At 37.9% G+C, this 18,988-nt stretch overlaps 1 protein-coding gene across 1 annotated transcript; it reads left to right on the forward strand.

The window, feature by feature from the left end:
* The first annotated feature begins 6,149 nt into the window (after positions 1-6,149).
* Positions 6,150-15,428, forward strand: LOC140944398 (MAM and LDL-receptor class A domain-containing protein 2-like). Its single transcript, XM_073393547.1, has 7 exons — positions 6,150-6,379; positions 10,691-11,289; positions 12,232-12,363; positions 13,064-13,299; positions 13,813-13,897; positions 14,245-14,379; positions 15,163-15,428. Exons 1-7 carry the CDS (start codon positions 6,150-6,152, stop codon positions 15,426-15,428), a joined length of 1,683 nt encoding a protein of 560 aa, XP_073249648.1.
* The last annotated feature ends 3,560 nt before the right edge of the window (positions 15,429-18,988 follow it).

Raw genomic sequence — 18,988 nt, forward strand, 5'->3', positions numbered from 1 at the left:
CGTCAAGCGACAAGGTGCTAGAATAGCTAGATCTTGCGAACTGGTTTTCATTAAATAATCTATATGATCTAAAGTTATAATTACTGGCCAATAAGTTGTTTTTCCAAACTGCTCCTGAAACTATCCAGAATTTTTTAAAAAGTACGACTGCAGTTATATTTTACAAAGAAAGCTTACGTCTGATAGACCTTTTCCCAAGGCAAAGCTACTTCGTAAGTCCAGCTGTTACAAAGCACAAACATTGTGGAACTCTCTGGAGACTCACACAGAAGAATTACCAAGTTTTGACTCTTTTAAAAGGACACTGAAAAGTCAGCTTTTTTAAGTAAATATTTTTAGTCCTTGAATTGTATTGTAGATAGTATTATTGATTACTTTTGATAACGATTTTCATAATACCCTCTTTGTGAATCTGAACAGCTGATGATAACCTTGCTTGAAAAGAAAAGTAATATCCCTATAAGTATAAAGTAAAGATTTTTTTGCTACTTGATTGAAAGGACCTTTCGATGTGTCATTCCCAGCAACGTTGTCCTTTACATTTCCTGGAAGCTGATGTTTCATGACGTTACACTAATTAACTTTTCTAAACCGTTTTTTATCACTACCAATGCAGTTATGATCACTGTGTATTGTCATTATTATGTATTATTGTCATTTTCATTGCCATTCATCACTATAACTAACACTATCATTATCATCATTATAATTATCAGTATCATAATCACTATGATAATCATTATCGTTACCTTTGTTATTATCATTATCGTTATCATTATTATTGCAACTGATATAAGATATTTTAGCTGTTATTAATTGTCATATTTTGTCTTTATCACACAGGGAATATGTCAAGATCACTGATGGAGTAGGTACCGAGGTTTTCTATCAACGAGGGTGTGTGCCTTTCGCTACAGAGAATTTGTTGGATGTACAGTTTGGTTCGTCCGGTAACATCTCAGTTCAAGTGTATTTAGAAAACCCTCAAAGCAGCGTGAAAATCAAGTTTGCGGTTTTGAAGAATGGCATATCTTCAGGTATGTTTTTGTCGATACAGTGTACTAATTTAGTGTACTAATTTTACTGTTTCTATCTTATTCATTAAGTGCTTACAGTATAGTTGTTTCCTTACGATTGTCCAGATCGAGCGCTATCTATAAAGGTGGCCATCTTAGTTCAAACCGTTCCCCACCAGCTAGGTAGAATAGACCTTATTCACGATACGCGCCATCTTTGCACGCGCTCTAGGATTGATGGGATAAAAGCAATGTCACGTGGTACTTCACGGGGCAAGCAAGTGACAAAAATTGCCAATACGAGAAATCACTGTCGAGTTTGTTTATTTTATCAAAACGAGACAACTATTTTTAATAAACATGCAAAATTTAGAGTTGGAGTTTCGAAAAGTTTTTTATTACTGTTTGTTGTAAGGAAATCTACGGTCGCTACCGCATTTAACTAAATATATATGATTACTTTCACCCGTACCGAGCAATTTGCCATTACCGTCTTTAAAATAAACGTTCGTCAGCTTCTGTTATCTAGAATGAACAAACTCGACCGCCATTTGTGCTCAAAAGAGGTATACTTTACTTCCCTATGATGATTGACAGTTTTCAAGACTGACTTTTTCGGTTAATACTTTAGGTTAGCCTCTCTTCGTAATCGTTATGTACATGCCTTGTTTTATGTTAGTTTAAATTCTATTTACTGTATTGTAGTGTCTTCACTGTTATTTAGTCCATCTATATATAAATCTTGTTTTGTAAATTGTGTTCAGCTCCCCCCGCCTCGATTAGTTCATAAGCTATTTGCGGGTGGGAAAGTAATGTAATTAGTTATTTTCCGATTTTCAATAAAATTTGTTGTTGTTTGTTGTTGTTGTTTCTGTGTAGAATTAACTCTTTAACAGATCGTAGCTAGACGTTAAGTTCAAAAAAGAGAGACTTAGACCATGCAAACCCGTTTGAGGAATTTATGAACTATCGATCGCGCGGCTGCTGTTAGGGTAGCAAACCATTTGGCATTTAGCATTAGAAGAGCTGCTACATGACCTCCCTCCCCGGAAAGAAGAAAACCAATATGGCCGCCAAATAAATCCTTTTGCCTTTTAAAGTACTCCTTTATTAACAAACATTGAACTTTTATTTCGGGAAACAAACAGTTTAGTTGAAAAAAGAATTCTTCAAAAGTCTCATACTAGGTCTCTTTTTCGATGTTAACTTGCAATATCGGTCAATTTACGCAACTTTTAAACTTCTGGCTCAGTTTTCGCTTGCCTCTGCGCTGAAAATGGAATTATAATTACTTAGAGGCAATACAGTATTAAGATTGGTAGAGAAAAATAACAAAAGTGGCCAATTTATGACGAAAAATGTTCTTTAAAAACGAACTAAAATATTCAAAAACGTTCTGATCACGTGACTGATGACGTCATGCCCATCTTTTGGTCATGAAAAAAAAATTATCAGGTAGAATATTACTTTCCTGCAAATTGTCACTGCCATATGATGAAACGTTGGCTCTTCAAAGCCCTCGGCCTAGTGTCTGATTTTTCGGTCATGTTCATCGCCACCTTAAATTTTAAATGCCGGACGTCAACTTGTTATTGTTAAATACCTCACACGACCAAAACCTCAAATATGCTATTTGTTTTCAACTCGATAATGAACTCTGGTCATAGCAACAAAAAAAATTATAATTCGGCAATAGTCACTCGACTGATGACGTCATTACCGTAAGTGTGACATGGGAAGATATTTTATGGCAAATAGTCTGACATTCTTTTATGTATAAAATTCTCAAAGGTATAAAGCTTTTTTAAAAAAAGTGGCGTCAGATGGTCCTGGGATAATTTTTATGATAATTACAAATTACAGTTTATAATAATAATTATTATTATTATTATTATTATTATTATTATTATTATTTCTATTTTTATTATTACTATTATTATTATTATTATTATTATTATTATTACTATTATATTTTCTTTTCCAGCTTTACCGCTTTCAGGATGGAATGTGACTGTTTTGATGTCCAGTCAATTTGGTTTTACTATTCAGTTGTCTGCACTGCACACGTACATTGACCGGACTGCCAGTTTTTATTTGATTGTTCTTAAAACTCCAGCGGGATATGTACTGGCTGTAGAAACTTTTCCAGGAAGTGCGACAACTGAAGATGTCACCGGGCTAAGACCATCCACGATGTACCGATTTTGCGTGTATGGAATTGACGAGACTGGGCAAGCCTACAAAACCAGTGAAAGTCTGGCTACAACCACTGATGGTAAACTATACATGCATTTTGCATTGCTTTCTGTTTATGTGGGTATTGTTAAACGCCACCAGCTAACCTCTAATTTAAACCAGGCCATACGCCACGATCTCGAATGCGGAAACTTTTGTTTGATAAGATTAATATATAGATTTAGCCAGGGCTAAAAGCGAAGCTCCCATTAATAAATTTATAATTTAAATCAAACAATAAACATGTAATCCACAAATCAGTTAACTTAAGGGCACCCATGTGACTTTTTAGGGAAAGCTAAGGCTAAGTGATTTTAGAGTGAAAAAAAATCTTACATCGAATTGATAACCGTATATATACACCCAAAATATAGCAATCATCTTCGATCACATTTAAGAGCCATAATGGCTCTTGATCACAGTAGATTAGGCTTGGAAAACGAATTCTTGGAAAACAAATCAGGCCTAATTTTTTGCGTTCGACAAGTTTACTTAACAAAATCTTGCCAACAACTCTGGGTGCGTGTAAACCAACATTTCATACTTTTTATATATCACATCTGAGGTGAAACAGTAATATGAGGCGCTGTTTTTATCATACAGACCTCAGACAAAATGCAGTATTTCACAATTTTTCAAGACAAATTGCATTCATTCAATATTCAGAACCGTACGAAGCACGCGTAGGCTTTTAGCGAAACTGTTCAAAAAATTTCCAAAATCACCTATACGGCCAGCCGGTTTAATTTTCGCTTTTGACAAGCGCCAAATTTTCAGTGAACTTTAAAAGAGTTACGCTTCAACATAATAAAGAATGTATTGCGTTTATTTTTTTTTATTCTATGGTTTTATAACGATGTGTAATCTTAAAAACGGTTTGATACGCGCGGCATTTTGAGTACTCCTGCAAGCGATGTTTATGAACGACTGAAAACAAACGGCAAAGCGATTAAAATTGCAAGAGACTACTAACAATCAATAAAAGAAATGTAATTCGATGAAACATTTACAGAGACAACAATTTTCATTCACGAAGACAAGTATTAAAGCGTCTCTAAAAATCCTGAGTCTTTAAGCTTAAGCTTAAAACTTTTAGCTGGCTTCCTGGTGTTTACTGTTTTCAAAGATGAACTCGAGGCAAGAAAATCGCTCAAAGCTTTCTTTCTACAGCCAAAATTATAACTAAATACTCTTCGAAACGTTTTTTCTTTCTATTTGCAGAGAGAAAATATCGACTAAAGGCTTTTTAAAGCTCGGTAAGCTTATATCAAACCTCATACTAGATCAGATCATTGTCTCAGATCTTAATACCAACGTGCATAAACTAGCCTCACAAACTGCGCTCGACTTCATGAAATTAGATATAAAAAAACAAACACATGCACTGTGTACAATAAGTACTCAGGCTTACCATTTTAGATGCAGCTCCTGAAAGGTATCAAGTAAGGCCAGAATTGACTGAGGGACTTTTGAACTCGCATCCAGCAAGGTGAAAAGCGACAACGATGTCAACCGAAATCGGATTTCCAACTTTGACAAGCGGCGCATTTCTCATGTCCAAAAGTTCAATAAACAAACCAGCCATGAATAACGGAAGACTGTTGATAGCAGCTGTATTTCATTTTATGCATCCAGTGCAAAAAGACAGTAAAAAACATCCCAAGTTGACAAAAAACTCTGTCAGCTTCAGCTGTCAAAGTAAACAAGTTTCAAGATGCTGTATAAATTTTCTGCATGAACTCACCTGTCAAATTTTGGCCAATCAGAACATAAAAATGGGACGGTCGTAGAGCGTGATCAACGCGTGACTTTGGTGAGAAAAGTGAAAAGCCTCTGTCTTCCCTTCTTGCATTTTTAAATGACTGGCTGAATTTTCACGTCCGAGATCACTTTGAAATCCAAATGTTAATAGCGCGGGGCCATAGTGACATTAACACAACACTTTCTGTCATCATGTCATTATTTGGCTGCCGTTCTCTTTGCCTTTGTATTTCCGTTTCGCGTTGCCTTTGTCTATTCATTCCAGCTCTGTCTCGTTCTTCTTGCCGGCGTTTTTCACTATGATTTTCTCTCCTTCTTCTCGCCCTAACTCTTTCTACTTGCCGACTTTCTTCGCTAAAATTTTGTCTTCTTCTTCCGCTTCTAACGCGCTTTCTTTGGCGATCGTCTTCACTTGCTCTACGCCTGTTGACTCTTGCTCTCTGCCGTTCACCTTCTCTTTGCTTTCCGCTTAAAACCTGTCGTCTACACGCTAAAATCTCTCTGCTGTTGTTTGTTGACATAATAGCTTTCGCAAGTTGTAATAAAAAGTTATAAAGGCTCTGTCGAAAAATCTTTTTGCTAAGTTGCTTGAAATTTCTTTTTTCAAAACCAGTTGCGCGATATAATTGCGCGACGTTGCGCCATGCGATTTCCCGCCAAAAAATCTCTACTTTCCCCTACCTCAAGAGTCCATGCGGACTACTTTCCACTACGCGGAAAGTCCGTACGGACGGACGTACGCTGACGTCATAACCAAAATTTCGCGGATGGATAGTTTACCAATTTATCTTAGTTATGGTGTTCCGCTCGCGCGCGCTTCGCGCGCGCAAGGAGCTCCGCTATGAGTCCTTCGAAGAAAAGGGAAGGCGCATCCAGATCATTATGATGTCCTTTGGCACTGAAAAGTTAGTACTTTAGCATCGATGTAAGTGCTATGAAGGTTTATACTACCTGCTTGTAGCCTTCCTTCTTGTTCCCTGTTTGTAGCCCTAGTTCATACCTGAGCTTTTACCTCCCTCTTCCACTGCTAAATAATACCCGGGCACAACCCATTTTTGTTTTTGTCTTTGTTTTTTGTTTTTTGTTTTTGTAACAAATTATCTGACCCAATCAGACAAACGCTTTCGCCTTTTTCTGATGGCTTCTTTTATTTTTCTATTATATAAAGTATTCTGTGGGTCTCGACCAAGCGCTAGTAGTCAAATTGTTGGTGGTTCAGTTGCAAGAGTGAATAGCTGGCCGTGGCAGGTGATGTTGATCAGAACTTCTGGAAGTCAGTTTTGCGGTGGATCGTTAGTAGACCATTACTGGGTGGTGACCGCTGCACATTGTGTCAGAGGGAAATCGCCGTCTTCCATCAAAGTAAAGTAAGTTACGCTTTAACTTTTTCAAAACCAGAAGAAATTCCTCACTTAGGAAACTCTAGGGAGAAGCTTTGGGCGCAATGATTGCCTGAAATTTATCGAGCTCTCTTTGTATTGTCTTAAGTTATAAGTGATTTCAATCGCGACGGCATGCAGCAGTATGCTACATTTTGAAGTATGAGTTGTGCTTCTGTACGTTGTTGAATTGAGGCCTCAAATGTAATAAATGACCCTAAATGTAATAAAGGTTCTAAGTGTAATAAAGTAGTAAGAGTAGAATAACTATTGGCCGTAACCTTGATAGAGTCGCATTGACTTAAAGGGACTGTGTCACGATAGTGCGCATGTGTGAGCTGTGACATTTTATATATCGATTTTATATATCCCCATAATTCATATTGATTCTCTGGTATTCCTCAGATAAATGTTGCAGCTGATAAGAATAAGATTAACAACCCTGTCCTGCTTTGAAACAAACATTTACCTACGTGTATTTTTACGTACCCACGCTAGAAAACCAGTCTCCGATCTGCAATTAAAAATAATTTGAAAACAAACCTTTCTGATCCCTCTGTATACCCTATATAAACTTAGAAATACCTGCAAATAGCTCCTGACCGGTGATCAAAACACACAGTATAGGACGAGGCAAACGTTTTGCTTAAAATGCTAGCTAAATGCGCGCTATAATAAGAAATAAGCCATGCCATGCGGTCGGCTAGCGCGATGAACACTCTGGTATCAATCGACTGAGCTACAGTGTTCATGCAGCTGAAAATCGTAGCAGTGTTTGAAAGCAATTCTTAGCGCTTCATCATAAAACGCTTTCATTGCAATAGTAGCCACATAACGTATGAGTATAAAGATCATTCTAAAAGAACAACGCAAAAAAAGGCATAAACAGGAGCCCATCACTATGGCATAGGTTTCCATTTGCTTACCAGCAAATGAAAAAATTCCTTTCGAGTCGTTGCGTCGGGTGTTCCGCAAAACAAACTTTATCGATTTAACACATAAAGAAACTAGATGTTAAGCAGAACATTCAGGCAACAATTTATTTTTAAAAGATCAATTCATAAACATCTACGCTCATACAGAAAAGATACAAGGAACATTCCCAGTGAACTACATCAGTAAAGATCGCGCGGCCTGTTGTCAGTGCTTTCTGCTACACAACTACGGATCGGAGTCATAAATCGAATGCCTGTTAAAACGTTTCATGTTCGATGGATTGTTGCCTCAAACCTCACACGAATTCCTCTACAACAAAAGATTGCTGGGTTTTCTCCTTCTGATTCCAGGCAGTCGATAAATTAAATTGTTGCAGACAATCGGAAGTCATGTCGCAGATCAGCTTCACTCGCCGCTGCGTCCCATTAGCAGTCCACGGCTGTATCGAGGAAACCCTTTTTAACTATCTTTACATATTTATCGTTTAAAAAATATTCGCAAAGGTAGATCGTTGACTGGATAACATTAATAGACAGAAAACAAAGCCAGATGACCACATTAAAGGCCCAATTTGATCCGTTTGTAGGAACACTGACAACAACGAACATGGCTTCGTACGGTTCTCCTCAATGACCTCGAATTTTCTGGACAATACTTGCACAAAAATACAAATATGGCGTTTAAAACTTCCCAAATGGACCAAATAGCTCTTGAATACTGATATTATGGCTTTCTCGGGCGCCTCAGGGTCGATGGAAGAGGATTTCTTCACCAAAACGCCAATCTTGAAAAACTGTTCGCCAGAACAGAAAACAAGTTGCCGCACATGCGCAGAAGCGTGTCACAGTCCCTTTAAATGTCATAGCCAGGCGATTTACTTTCTACGCCATATTGAAGTCCAGGGAGGGCTGGCAGCGAGGTCTGGAACCGAATTTACATGATCGCCCCAGTTAAGAAATTTGACCGAGTGAGACTGAGCACCAATTTCCCTAAAGAAACAAATATGGCGGAGAATGCAGACATGGAAGGACGATGACTTTTTCCTCGGTTTTAAGTTTTCCAGCGTCCAAATATCAAGAAAAGGTTTTCATGAATTTTTTTTAATGGAATTTTTGGACAGTCATGGGTTACTTCACTCTTCATGATTCGGCATCTCGGCAAGTTCAGTTATTTATAAGCTCCGTGAATTCTACGAGTGACCAGCCTGCCCCATCTCTTATATTTTTCCACTTGCAGCGGCATTAGGACTCTCTTCCTTATCCTAAACATATGCTATGAGCACACTACATCAGTATGAGCCTTGCAACATTCAGTATTTAATTGTCCTTTAAACCAATTTTCTACTTCGCTGCTCGTAATTTTGTTTGTACATTGGGAGCCTGAACAAATATTTATGGGCTTAAATACAGAATACAGGGCCAGTTGACTTAAAGCCAGGGTAAATTTTCCCGTCACTTTGATTCACATATACTGGGTCTGTCAGTATAAGCTATTTTTAATATCAGAAGGCTGGGAGGGGTTTACTTAATCCTCAAAACCTTCACTGGAACATCATTGGACTGATAATCAATAAATATTTCCAACAGCAATACCGTATTTAGTAGTTAATATTAGATAGTGACTTCGGTTTCAAGTATTTCCTTTAAATTGTTGGTGCAAAAATTACCCTATCGTTCTGAATTATACTTGAAATGATTATAACGGTTTAGTGTGGGGACAAGAGTCGAGGCTAATCCAGTTGCTAATAAGAGTGAGTACTACATCAGAGAAGGGTATGCACTGAGAAAATCCCCCAAAGGACTAAAGTACAAGAAAGAGAAAAAAGAAAATTGAATGTTTTGCAAAGTTTATAAAGAGAATGAAAAGGATAAATGTCACCATTTTCCTGGTTTTATAAATTTCCTTTGAAGCATATTTAGCCAGCTATGGTCCTTGTCGAAACATGCAAACTTGAACATTTATTTTCTGAACTTCGCTAATTTTTTTGTAAAACCACATTCTTGTTCCAAGGGGTAGTGTAGTTTTTTGAAATTTATAATTTTACCCTCTTTGTTTGCAACAAAGCACACTAGAATGAGGACTCCAACTGAAGGCAGTGTAATAACTGCTGTCACGAAAAGAGAATTCCAAACACACACAAAAAATTACCCTTTCATTTGCCTAAGCTTCGTTTGTTGGAAACTACAGTAAAGTTTAAATTAAACCACAGGCATATCCACATGTGCAAAATCAAGAGAGAATGATCTCTTGGCAAAATTTTTTTAGCTTCATTTGTCTTTGAAGTGTTTAATGTAAAAATAGCAAAGTAATTGCGGCTGAGTTAAAAGTGAAATAGAAAATGGACCCTCTCTTGTACTGCAAAGTTACCAAGGTTCTGAATTTAAAGGAGCTCTGAAAGGACGTTTTCGTAAATTGCGAGTGAAATTGGTATACAGCCGCCCATACCATCCCCAGTATCAAGGGAAATAGAAGTCATTGCGCCCTATGTTCTTGCTCTATGTTCCAAGATGGAGTATGATTCTTTAAAACTGGTCGGAAGAAAAGTCTTTATTAGGAGAAAGCACTGGCTGAAAACCAGAGGATTTTTAGACGAGGAACCAAGAAGAAGTACTAAAGTACAACTCTCCATTTGAAGTGTATTTTGCACACACAAGTCTAGTTTCCATACTAATTAAGTTTTTTATACGTTTGGGACCTTTAGTTAATTTAGGTCCAAAATTTCTTACATCTAGTACCTTTATTACATTTAGGGTCAAAAGTTATTACACTTAAAACCTTTATTACATTTGAGGTCTCAACAGCGTGCATCATTTAGTAACTCTGGCTACTTAACGTCTCCTTTAAATTCACAACTACGATCACATTGGTCCTGGAAAGGATAATCATTAAGTTTGTTCATAATTGCCTTGTTGTTGTTAATATCATCGTCATCATTATCACATCATCGTCATAATCTGAGTAATTTTAGACCATATACTTTTTTTTAAACAATATTTTTATACAACCTCGTTCCCAGCGTCCCCTCTTCCTCGTCCCCTGGAGCAGGATAGAGAGGACCGGGGGAGCCTGGGAACGAGGTTGCATTGCTTGCACTTCTGACTTCTGTCTTATTAATTAATCAATCAATCAATCGATTAATTATTTAATTAATTTAGACCATATACTTTTTTTTCACAATATTTTTATACAACCTCGTTCCCAGCGTCCCCCTCTTCCTCGTCCCTTGGAGCAGGATAGAGAGGACCGGGGGAGCCTGGGAACGAGGTTGTATTGCTTGCACTTCTGTCTTCTGTCGTATTAATTAATCAACCAATCAATCAAACAATTAATTATTTATTTACTTAATATTTATTTTTTGTTTAGGTTGGGAGCCCACTATAGAACAACTGGCAGTGTTGGGACAGAACAGGAAATCCGTGTCGCACAGATCATCAGGCATGAAAACTACAATAACCCGTTGAACTACAGCAATGACATCGCCCTGATTAAACTCTTAAATCCTGCAAATCTTGGGGTGGGCATCGGCCTTGTTTGCCTTCCTGATATGCAACACGCTCTTCCTTTTGACAATTTAAACAAAAAGTGCTGGATTACTGGCTGGAGTACACTGTCTTCAGGGGGGTCCCAGCCAAATACCCTTATGGAAGCTCAGATTCCATTGGTCTCCAAGGGGCGTTGTCTGAATTTCTACCCTGGAAAGATTGATAATTCGATGCTCTGTGCTGGCCTGGATACAGGAGGAGTTGACACTTGTCAAGGCGATAGTGGTGGTCCATTGGTGTGTGAGTTTAACGGTACATGGTTTCTTGAAGGCGTAACTAGTTGGGGTTACAGATGTGCGTATGCTTCTAAGTATGGAGTAAATGTTAACGTTAGAGATCTGAAAGCATGGTTAACAAACCATATTTATCAAGTAATACCGCCTACTGTTTTACCACAAAATCAATCGGTGTCCGCGTTAGGTAAGTACACTAAACAGCTTTTATGATTGTTTTACAAACCCCTGTCTAGATCTTACAAGCTGAGAAAAAGGTTCCCTTGCTCTCACCACCTAGCCAACGTTTATTTACTAGTTTTAGGTCACTGACTATGTAATCGACGCATTGTCGGTGCTACTGCATTTATTTTGTACTGCCTCTGTTCCAATACCGTTCGTCTTTATGGGACAGTTGTGGAAATGGGAGCAAATTTTATTTAGATAAGCTAAACAGACGTGCCGCCTGTATTATTGAGGGTCCATCTATCAGGGCTGTGTGCGTCTTGGTCTTTAAATGTCTTCATGGAATGACGTCATTGCACTTACATTTGGAGGTAAGGTACACGCACCAAGTTCATGGCTACGACAGCAGCAGCCATGATTTGCTGGGTTCTCCTGGCGAAAACTGCTACGTTCCATAGCGACGCTCAGTGAATTTAAGATTAAGCTTGAACTAGGCGAAGTAATGTCTAAAAATCATATCAAAAACAGCAAGAAGACAACTCGGAGGGCGACATCTGCTATTTGGAGAATATTTGCGGAGCTGGACAAACCTAAACGTACACTATCGGAGATGAACTTAACATCGATGGATCGATGGAGGTAAGCATATTTTAGCTATGTTTTTATAGTAGGAATTATTTTGAATGAATAATAAAACAATTATTGAATTCGGCTTTCGTATCATATGAAGAATTATGGAGAATTATTCTTCATAAGATATTCAGCCTCATTGATTTCATTAATTGTTAAGTTTTGGTTGTGTCAGGGCTTCATTTAAAGGAGCTCTGCTAAATTAGATGCCCCTGGATAAATATTCATTTGAATAGATGAAAAATAAATTTGTTAATTAGTCTTAACCAGGAAGTTGATGTTTGGAGGAAAAATGAAAATGTTTGTTTGTTTATCATTAATTTAACGTGTTTAGTATGGTGCTCATTCGACGATGGATTATGCTCCGGGTGGAACCAATCTTCTTCAGATGATTTTGATTGGACACTTTCGTCTGGTTCAACACCATCCGCATCTACTGGCCCGTCTTCTGGTCAAGGGGGATCAGGTCAGGTTTAGTTATCATGTTTTATTTCAGTCCCCATTTCCTCCTCACTGCAGAAGAAATACTACTTAAATTAACTATGAGTTCCCGTAGTTATTTCAATGAAGTAAAATTTAATGTAACTATGTTGCACGTATGCAGTTAAAGTATCTACTTATTTGTAACTAAATTTAATTAAGTGCCCGTAGCCATTCTAGTGAAGTGTATTTTAATCTGTGTTATACATACATATAATGATTAAACCTCATTAGTTATGAAGTATTTTATGTTTTATGTGGATTTTTATTATACGTTTTTTAGTCAAAGCTGGGCCTTAAAGAAAAGAACCGAAGACAACTTTTTTGTTGACTTTTCTGTTAAAAGATGCGACAACCACATGTAAACAATCAAAAGCATAAACAGCAAAACCACAACAAATCACTCACTTGAGGTTCATAGCACAAGACAAGGCAAAAACTTTATTTTTACACCACACACAGAAAACAAAAACAAAACAAAAAAAAATAAACACGACGTTACTACTGAGTATGTAAGGTACTTAAGGTATAACCTAGAAACAAATAGCTATAAAGCTAATCTAGGTAGGAGTCATTATACACTTTAAAAACAATAAAAGAGGTTATTACATGGATGCACATCCAGCCGTCCAGTCGTCCTTTATTTATAGTTTGAGTAATATTTCCCTTCTCCTCTTTTCTTAAAGGAAAATATATGTACATTGAAGCGTCTTCCCCAAGAAGACCCGGCGACAAAGCCAAGCTTATTCTTACTGTTCCAAACAACGGAGAAATGTCGTGCCTTTCATTTTACTATCATATGTATGGCGCTACAGTTGGAACTCTCAACGTCTACAGCGGAAACAGCAAAGTCTTTAATATTTCAGGACATCAGAGTACTAACTGGATTATGGTGGAGAGAAACATAATTCTGAGTGGACTGGTGAGAGACAAAAAAATTCTCTAGCGTGTTCTTAGTTAAGTCGAATTAATCGTCTGAACTAACTATTCCTCACTTTTAGTTTGAAATCTTTTGACCCACCTTATACATGCATAACCTCCCTCCCCCCTCATGGTGAAAACATATAATAATAGCGATAATAATAATAGCAATAATTATCATCATCATCACCATCACCATCACCATCATCATCATCATCATCATCATCATCATCATCATCATCATCATCATCATCATCATCGTCATCGTCATCGTTATCATCATCATCATCATCATTATCATAAATAATCAATAGCAAACAAATTCTTCTTGACGATTGACCACCCGACTATAACGAAGCTTTGCCAAATACTTCGCACTTACTAACTGCCAACTAGCGAGGTAATCGTCGTGAGATGGTGGGAAGAAAAGGGAAGAGAAAGCTTAGTTTATTACCCCAATAAACAGATAGGAAGTGACAGGTATATTGCTTACTAAAATTAACTCTTTTCGCAGGTAATATTCGAGGGGATTGCAGGAAAGTCATTTACCGGCGATATCGCGATTGATAGTGTAGAAATAAACAGTGGAGGCTGTGAAGGTAAAAATAAATGAGATGTATATCTTTAGCTTGCGTGCGGGTTCATTTGTGCGAGTTTGTGGAAAACGACTTTTTCGCTGGTGTGTCACTCCGCCGCCAAAATGTTTTCCAGAACTCGCACAAGTAATCCTGCTTGTAGGGCTATAAATCTTTTAAAACATCAACAGCACCTTAACCTGAATATTCTCATTTTAACCACACACTCTTCCGCTCTTCTACTCAAACTTCGTGGCTTTGTTTACCATTGTGGTGTAAATCGTCTTGGCATTTGTACCATTCATCTGTATACAATGGAACGATCATTCAAGGAAAATGACACCTGCTTTATTTACCCGATTCTCCTTTAGTATCCTGTAACTTTGATAATGGATTGTGCTTCGGATGTAGCCAGTCGAGGGAGGATGTATTTGACTGGACGTTGTACTCTGGTTCCACACCTTCGTCCGGTACTGGGCCATTCTCGGATCATACAAGTGGATCAGGTTTGATGGCTTTTGAAATTTACCCCTTAACATTCTCTTAATGTATGTAAGTATATTCAGCAACCCCCTCTATTCACAGAGCGAATAAGGAGCGAAAGCAACAACGACGGTGACTTTTACGAAAAGTGAATTTGCGCTGCCTCAAACTTTTTTACGCTTCTCCCATCTCGTTTAATTCGTCAAACGTTGGCAATTTTTTGGATTTGATTCTTAAGGAATGTATCAAAGCCTTTGATTCAGGAAAATAAAAAGAAAGATGTTGTCTTGTGTTCCTATTCTCAGTAAAACGTGAAGTTAGGCACTGTCACGTAGTCGTGCATCGACGGCAAAGAAATGTACAAAAAGCATGATGTACGCGTAAAGTTCTTGTTTTTCTAAGCCCGTTGCTTTTCTACCGGACTCATTGTCGTCGTCACTGGTCATTACTTAAGCTCAGTGCTAATGACAAGAAGACTGGGAAGCCGATGAAATGAACACGATATTGTTTTGTTTTGTTCTGTCTTGTGTTTTTTTCTTTAGGTTTGGCTTCTTCGTGTTTCTTCATTGCGCCACCCTAAGAGAACATTGATGACACTATTATAGACGAGATAGAAGTAGTAACCCTTTCAATAATTTGGCTTTAAATACTGCTGTCCTTTTTACAGGGCATAGTCTTTAAACACTGCCCTTTAAGACCCCTTTCTATTTTTGTACAATGGATGGAATTGATGGAAACCGTGTTATTTATTCATCTATTATAATTATTATCATTATCACATTATCATATATTTTTTTTCGTTACAGGAAAATATTTCTATATTGAAGCTTCAAATCAGGCAACCGGTGATAATGCAAAACTGACCTTTACGGTGCCAAGAAATGAATCATCATGTTGCTTAAAATTCTTCTATCACATGTATGGATCAACAATGGGTACTCTAAATGTTTTCAGTGGAAATAATAAAATTTTCACCAAGTCAGGAAATCAGGGAAACTACTGGAAAAGAGTCATGCGGACAGTATACCTCAGTGACATGGTAAATGTGTACACGGATCAAGTTGAGAACTAGTTATGATACTAAGTAGCGATCAACATTATACAGTAATGGGGGAGAGGGGGTGCCGTGGGGGAGGGGGGGGGTACTCCTGCCTCCCGTACCTTGCAATCCCGGAACCCGCCCCCTCTTTTCTTGACTTTATCCCTTTTTTTTTCGATTACAGAATACTGACCATTGTTGCGTAATTTCCCCCCATTTCTCTCTCTTCTCCTGCCGCTCTCTCCTCTCCCGCCTCCCGTACCCCTTCCGCCCATTTTCCCCCGGACGTCCACCAATACATGAATCGACTGTGGATTATCTATGGTTTCGTTAGCGGAGGCGGGGGGTGACATGTGGGGAAGGTGGTGCAGGGGTCCAAACCTCCCGCCCTTCCCATCTTGCACTCCTGACTCCCTTCCCTTTACCTTAATTTCTTACCCCTAGGGCTTTTGTGATTGCGAAATATTGAGCATTGTTGCGTATTTTCCCCGATTTCTCTCGCTTCCCATCCATAATAAAGAGTTCCTTCCTCCCGTTCTTCCCTCTCTCACCTCTCTCTCTCTCTACTTTTCTCCTGGACTCCCAGAACCCTTTACTTCCCCGGTATAAATGGTTTAATATAAAGTTGCTTGTGGGTCTCTGTTTTTCATTTACTATTATCAAAAAAAAGTTAATTGGGACCGCGTCCTACACAGGTGACGTTTGAAGGAATCAGAGGACCCTCCTATCAAAGTGACATCGCAATCGATGATGTGTCAATAGTAGATGGAAACTGTCCAGGTTAGAAGTCAAATGAATTTGTCAGACGTAAAGAAACTGTGTTTATAATTTTTCTCTAGGTATAGTTTAATCTAGTGAAGGGATACATTTGCTGCCTCGTTGTTTAGCGTCAATGTCTTGCTTGGCAACTTAACTTAAACATTTTCTCCTTTTAATCTTACTCCACATAGTTTTGTTCTTGAATTGAACACTTTATTGGACGGTTGCCGTTTCCTTGCCCATAGTTGATAAACTTCTCTTGTATCGAGCAAGATATACAATGATTTCTCTACTGGTCTTAAAAATTCCTTTCATAAACTTTGCTAGAACGCGACACAGTTTCAAATCAAGTATGTCAACCGTCGCTTAGTTGAAAGAAACACTTTCATGATGCAGTCGAACCTCTCGGTACGGACACCTCTCTATTACGGACAGTTTCCAATGTCCTGACAAAAGTCTCATATATTTTCTTAAAAAAAACAAAGACAAAAACAAAAACAAACAACCAAAAAATACTCTATAAATACAGACTCTCTCTAATACGGACAACGGACACTAAATCTCGGCCCCAGAGAGTAAATTCATGTAAAGTTAACCTCTTTATTACAGACACTGCGATGATCAGGTGAATCCCTATTCCCGATCGGGTGAATCTCCACAGGGTGAATCCCGTCCAGTCTGGCTGATGAGCTACGTCTGAGTCCTTCATACACTATGAACTAAAAGCCCATGAAAATCCGGTTAATTAATTCATGGTAAATTCACGGGAATTTCAAAGGATTTTAATGGTATTTTCATGGCAAATCTTGTAAGATTTTTCATGGCATGTCACCCTGGAAAAAGCATGAGAAAAAAAAACAAAACAAAAAAAGCCATTAAAAAACCCTTAATCTTTCAGTTTTCATGGGCCATGAAAGCCAGTAAAGTTTGGGGCAAATCCATGAAATACTCATGAAAACACCATGAAAATTTTGGATTGCTTGTCATGGCCTTTTAATGGCATTGAAAATGCCTTGAATTACAAAGAAGGATCCTCATGGTGTTGTATAGTTCATGGTTTTTTTCATGAGGCCACTGAATTCATGGAACATGAAAAACCCATGGTTATCCATTAATATTGAAACATTAATAGATCTTGAAAAATGTTCATGGCTTTTTGATGGCTTTTTGAAGGCCTATGAAAATTAATAATTCAATGGCCTTTCACTATTTTCATGGCGTAAACAAAATGTATCATGGACCATGAAAACTACATTAAAAGTACTTGACTGTTAGCCATTATTTTCTGGTCCCCAAATCAAATTAATTCAAGCCAAGAGACTATAAAAGGGGACAGAGAGGGCATGCCCCATATACACCCTATCCCATAGGTAATTCGTCTCGAGTTATTTTTAACACCACAGATCTCAAGGGGGATTAGATAACAGCCAATCAGATAGCGCGAATATGTTCCGCGTGGATGACCCACGCTGAGAGCCACGCGTCCTTCACGAAATGACGCAGAACAAAATGGGGGAAGACGCGGAGAGCGATTTTGCTATTCCTTTTGTCGACGAAAACGAAATTAAAAAAGAATCGCCCTTCCTCTCCTGTATAGAGCTAACAGTAGAGCAGGGAAATCCTTAACACATTGAATATTCTCTCAGGATCATTTATAATTTACAGTTTGAAGAGAGCAATTTCTGGATTGATGTTTATTTTTTTCAGTCTTTATAGCGATTATTCCTACCCACTTACTTTGTCAATTGTAGGCGAACCCTCCTAAAGCTGAATTTCAAGGGACCATATTCAAGTTCAGAAAGAGAAATAAAATTTCGTCGTTGCTTATTTACGTCCTCCATAAAATGCGAAATTAGGCATTTTTACGTCGTAGTCGTGCAAAAACGGGAAAGAAATGAACAAAAAAGTGTGTTGCACGTGCGAAGTTGTTGTTTTGCTAATTAAACCTATTATTTTTTTACGTTCTAGTTGTCGTCCGCGTCGTTGGATCTTAAACTCCCTAAATTGTACAAACGACCGGTTTCAATAGACCGGCGAAATTTCTCATTTTATTTCTCATTTTAAACAAATGAGTATTTAAGTGTGTCTAAGAATTCTCAAGTCTTTACTAGTAAGCTTAGAGTTTATGTTTTAAGCCGCCGGTTTCCCGGTGTTGGCTGTTTTCAAAGATGAACTCACGACAAGAAAATCGTTCAAAGCTTTCTTTCTACAGCCAAAATTATAACTAAATATTCTTCGGAAAGTTTTTTCTTTCCATTTACGGTGAATTAATATCGACTAAAGGCTTTTTAAAGTTCTGTAAGCTTAAGCTTATATCAAACCTCATGCGAGGTCAGATCAGTGTCTCAGTCAAATCTTAATACAAACGTGCATAAACTAGCTTCATAAACTGCGCCGCTGAACTTCATGAAAATAGATTTAAATACAATAATTACTCAGGCTTACCATATTTCGAGATGCAGCTCCTGAAAGCTATCAAGTAAGGCAAGGATCGCTTGAGCCCTTCTAATTCTCGTACGCATCCAGCAAGGTGAAAAACAAAAACGATGCCATGCGAAATGGGATTATCGGCTTTGACAAGCGACGCATTTTTCAACCAAAAAAACCCAATAAACAAACCAGCCATGAATAAGAGAACACTCTTGATAGCAGCTGTATTTCATTTTGTACATCAAGCGGAAAAAGACAGTTAAAAACATCACAAGTTGACTCAAAACTCTGTCAGCTTCAGCTGTGAAAGTAAACAACTTTCAAGATGCTGCATAAATTTTACGCATGAACTCACCTGTCAAATTTTAACCAATCGGAGCATAAAAATTGGACTTGGAGCGTGA

This window comes from Porites lutea, chromosome 7, assembly GCF_958299795.1.
Source record: "Porites lutea chromosome 7, jaPorLute2.1, whole genome shotgun sequence".
Lineage (NCBI taxonomy): Eukaryota > Metazoa > Cnidaria > Anthozoa > Scleractinia > Poritidae > Porites > Porites lutea.

Excerpts from the sequence above, each read along its gene's own strand:
- LOC140944398 (XM_073393547.1), top strand. The coding sequence starts at position 6,150 with ATGGCTTCTTTTATTTTTCTATTATATAAAGTATTCTGTGGGTCTCGA. Across the intron at positions 13,300-13,812 it reads ACATAATTCTGAGTGGACTG|GTAATATTCGAGGGGATTGC; the intron begins GTGAGAGACAAA and ends CTCTTTTCGCAG. Across the intron at positions 14,380-15,162 it reads GGATCATACAAGTGGATCAG|GAAAATATTTCTATATTGAA; the intron begins GTTTGATGGCTT and ends TTTTCGTTACAG.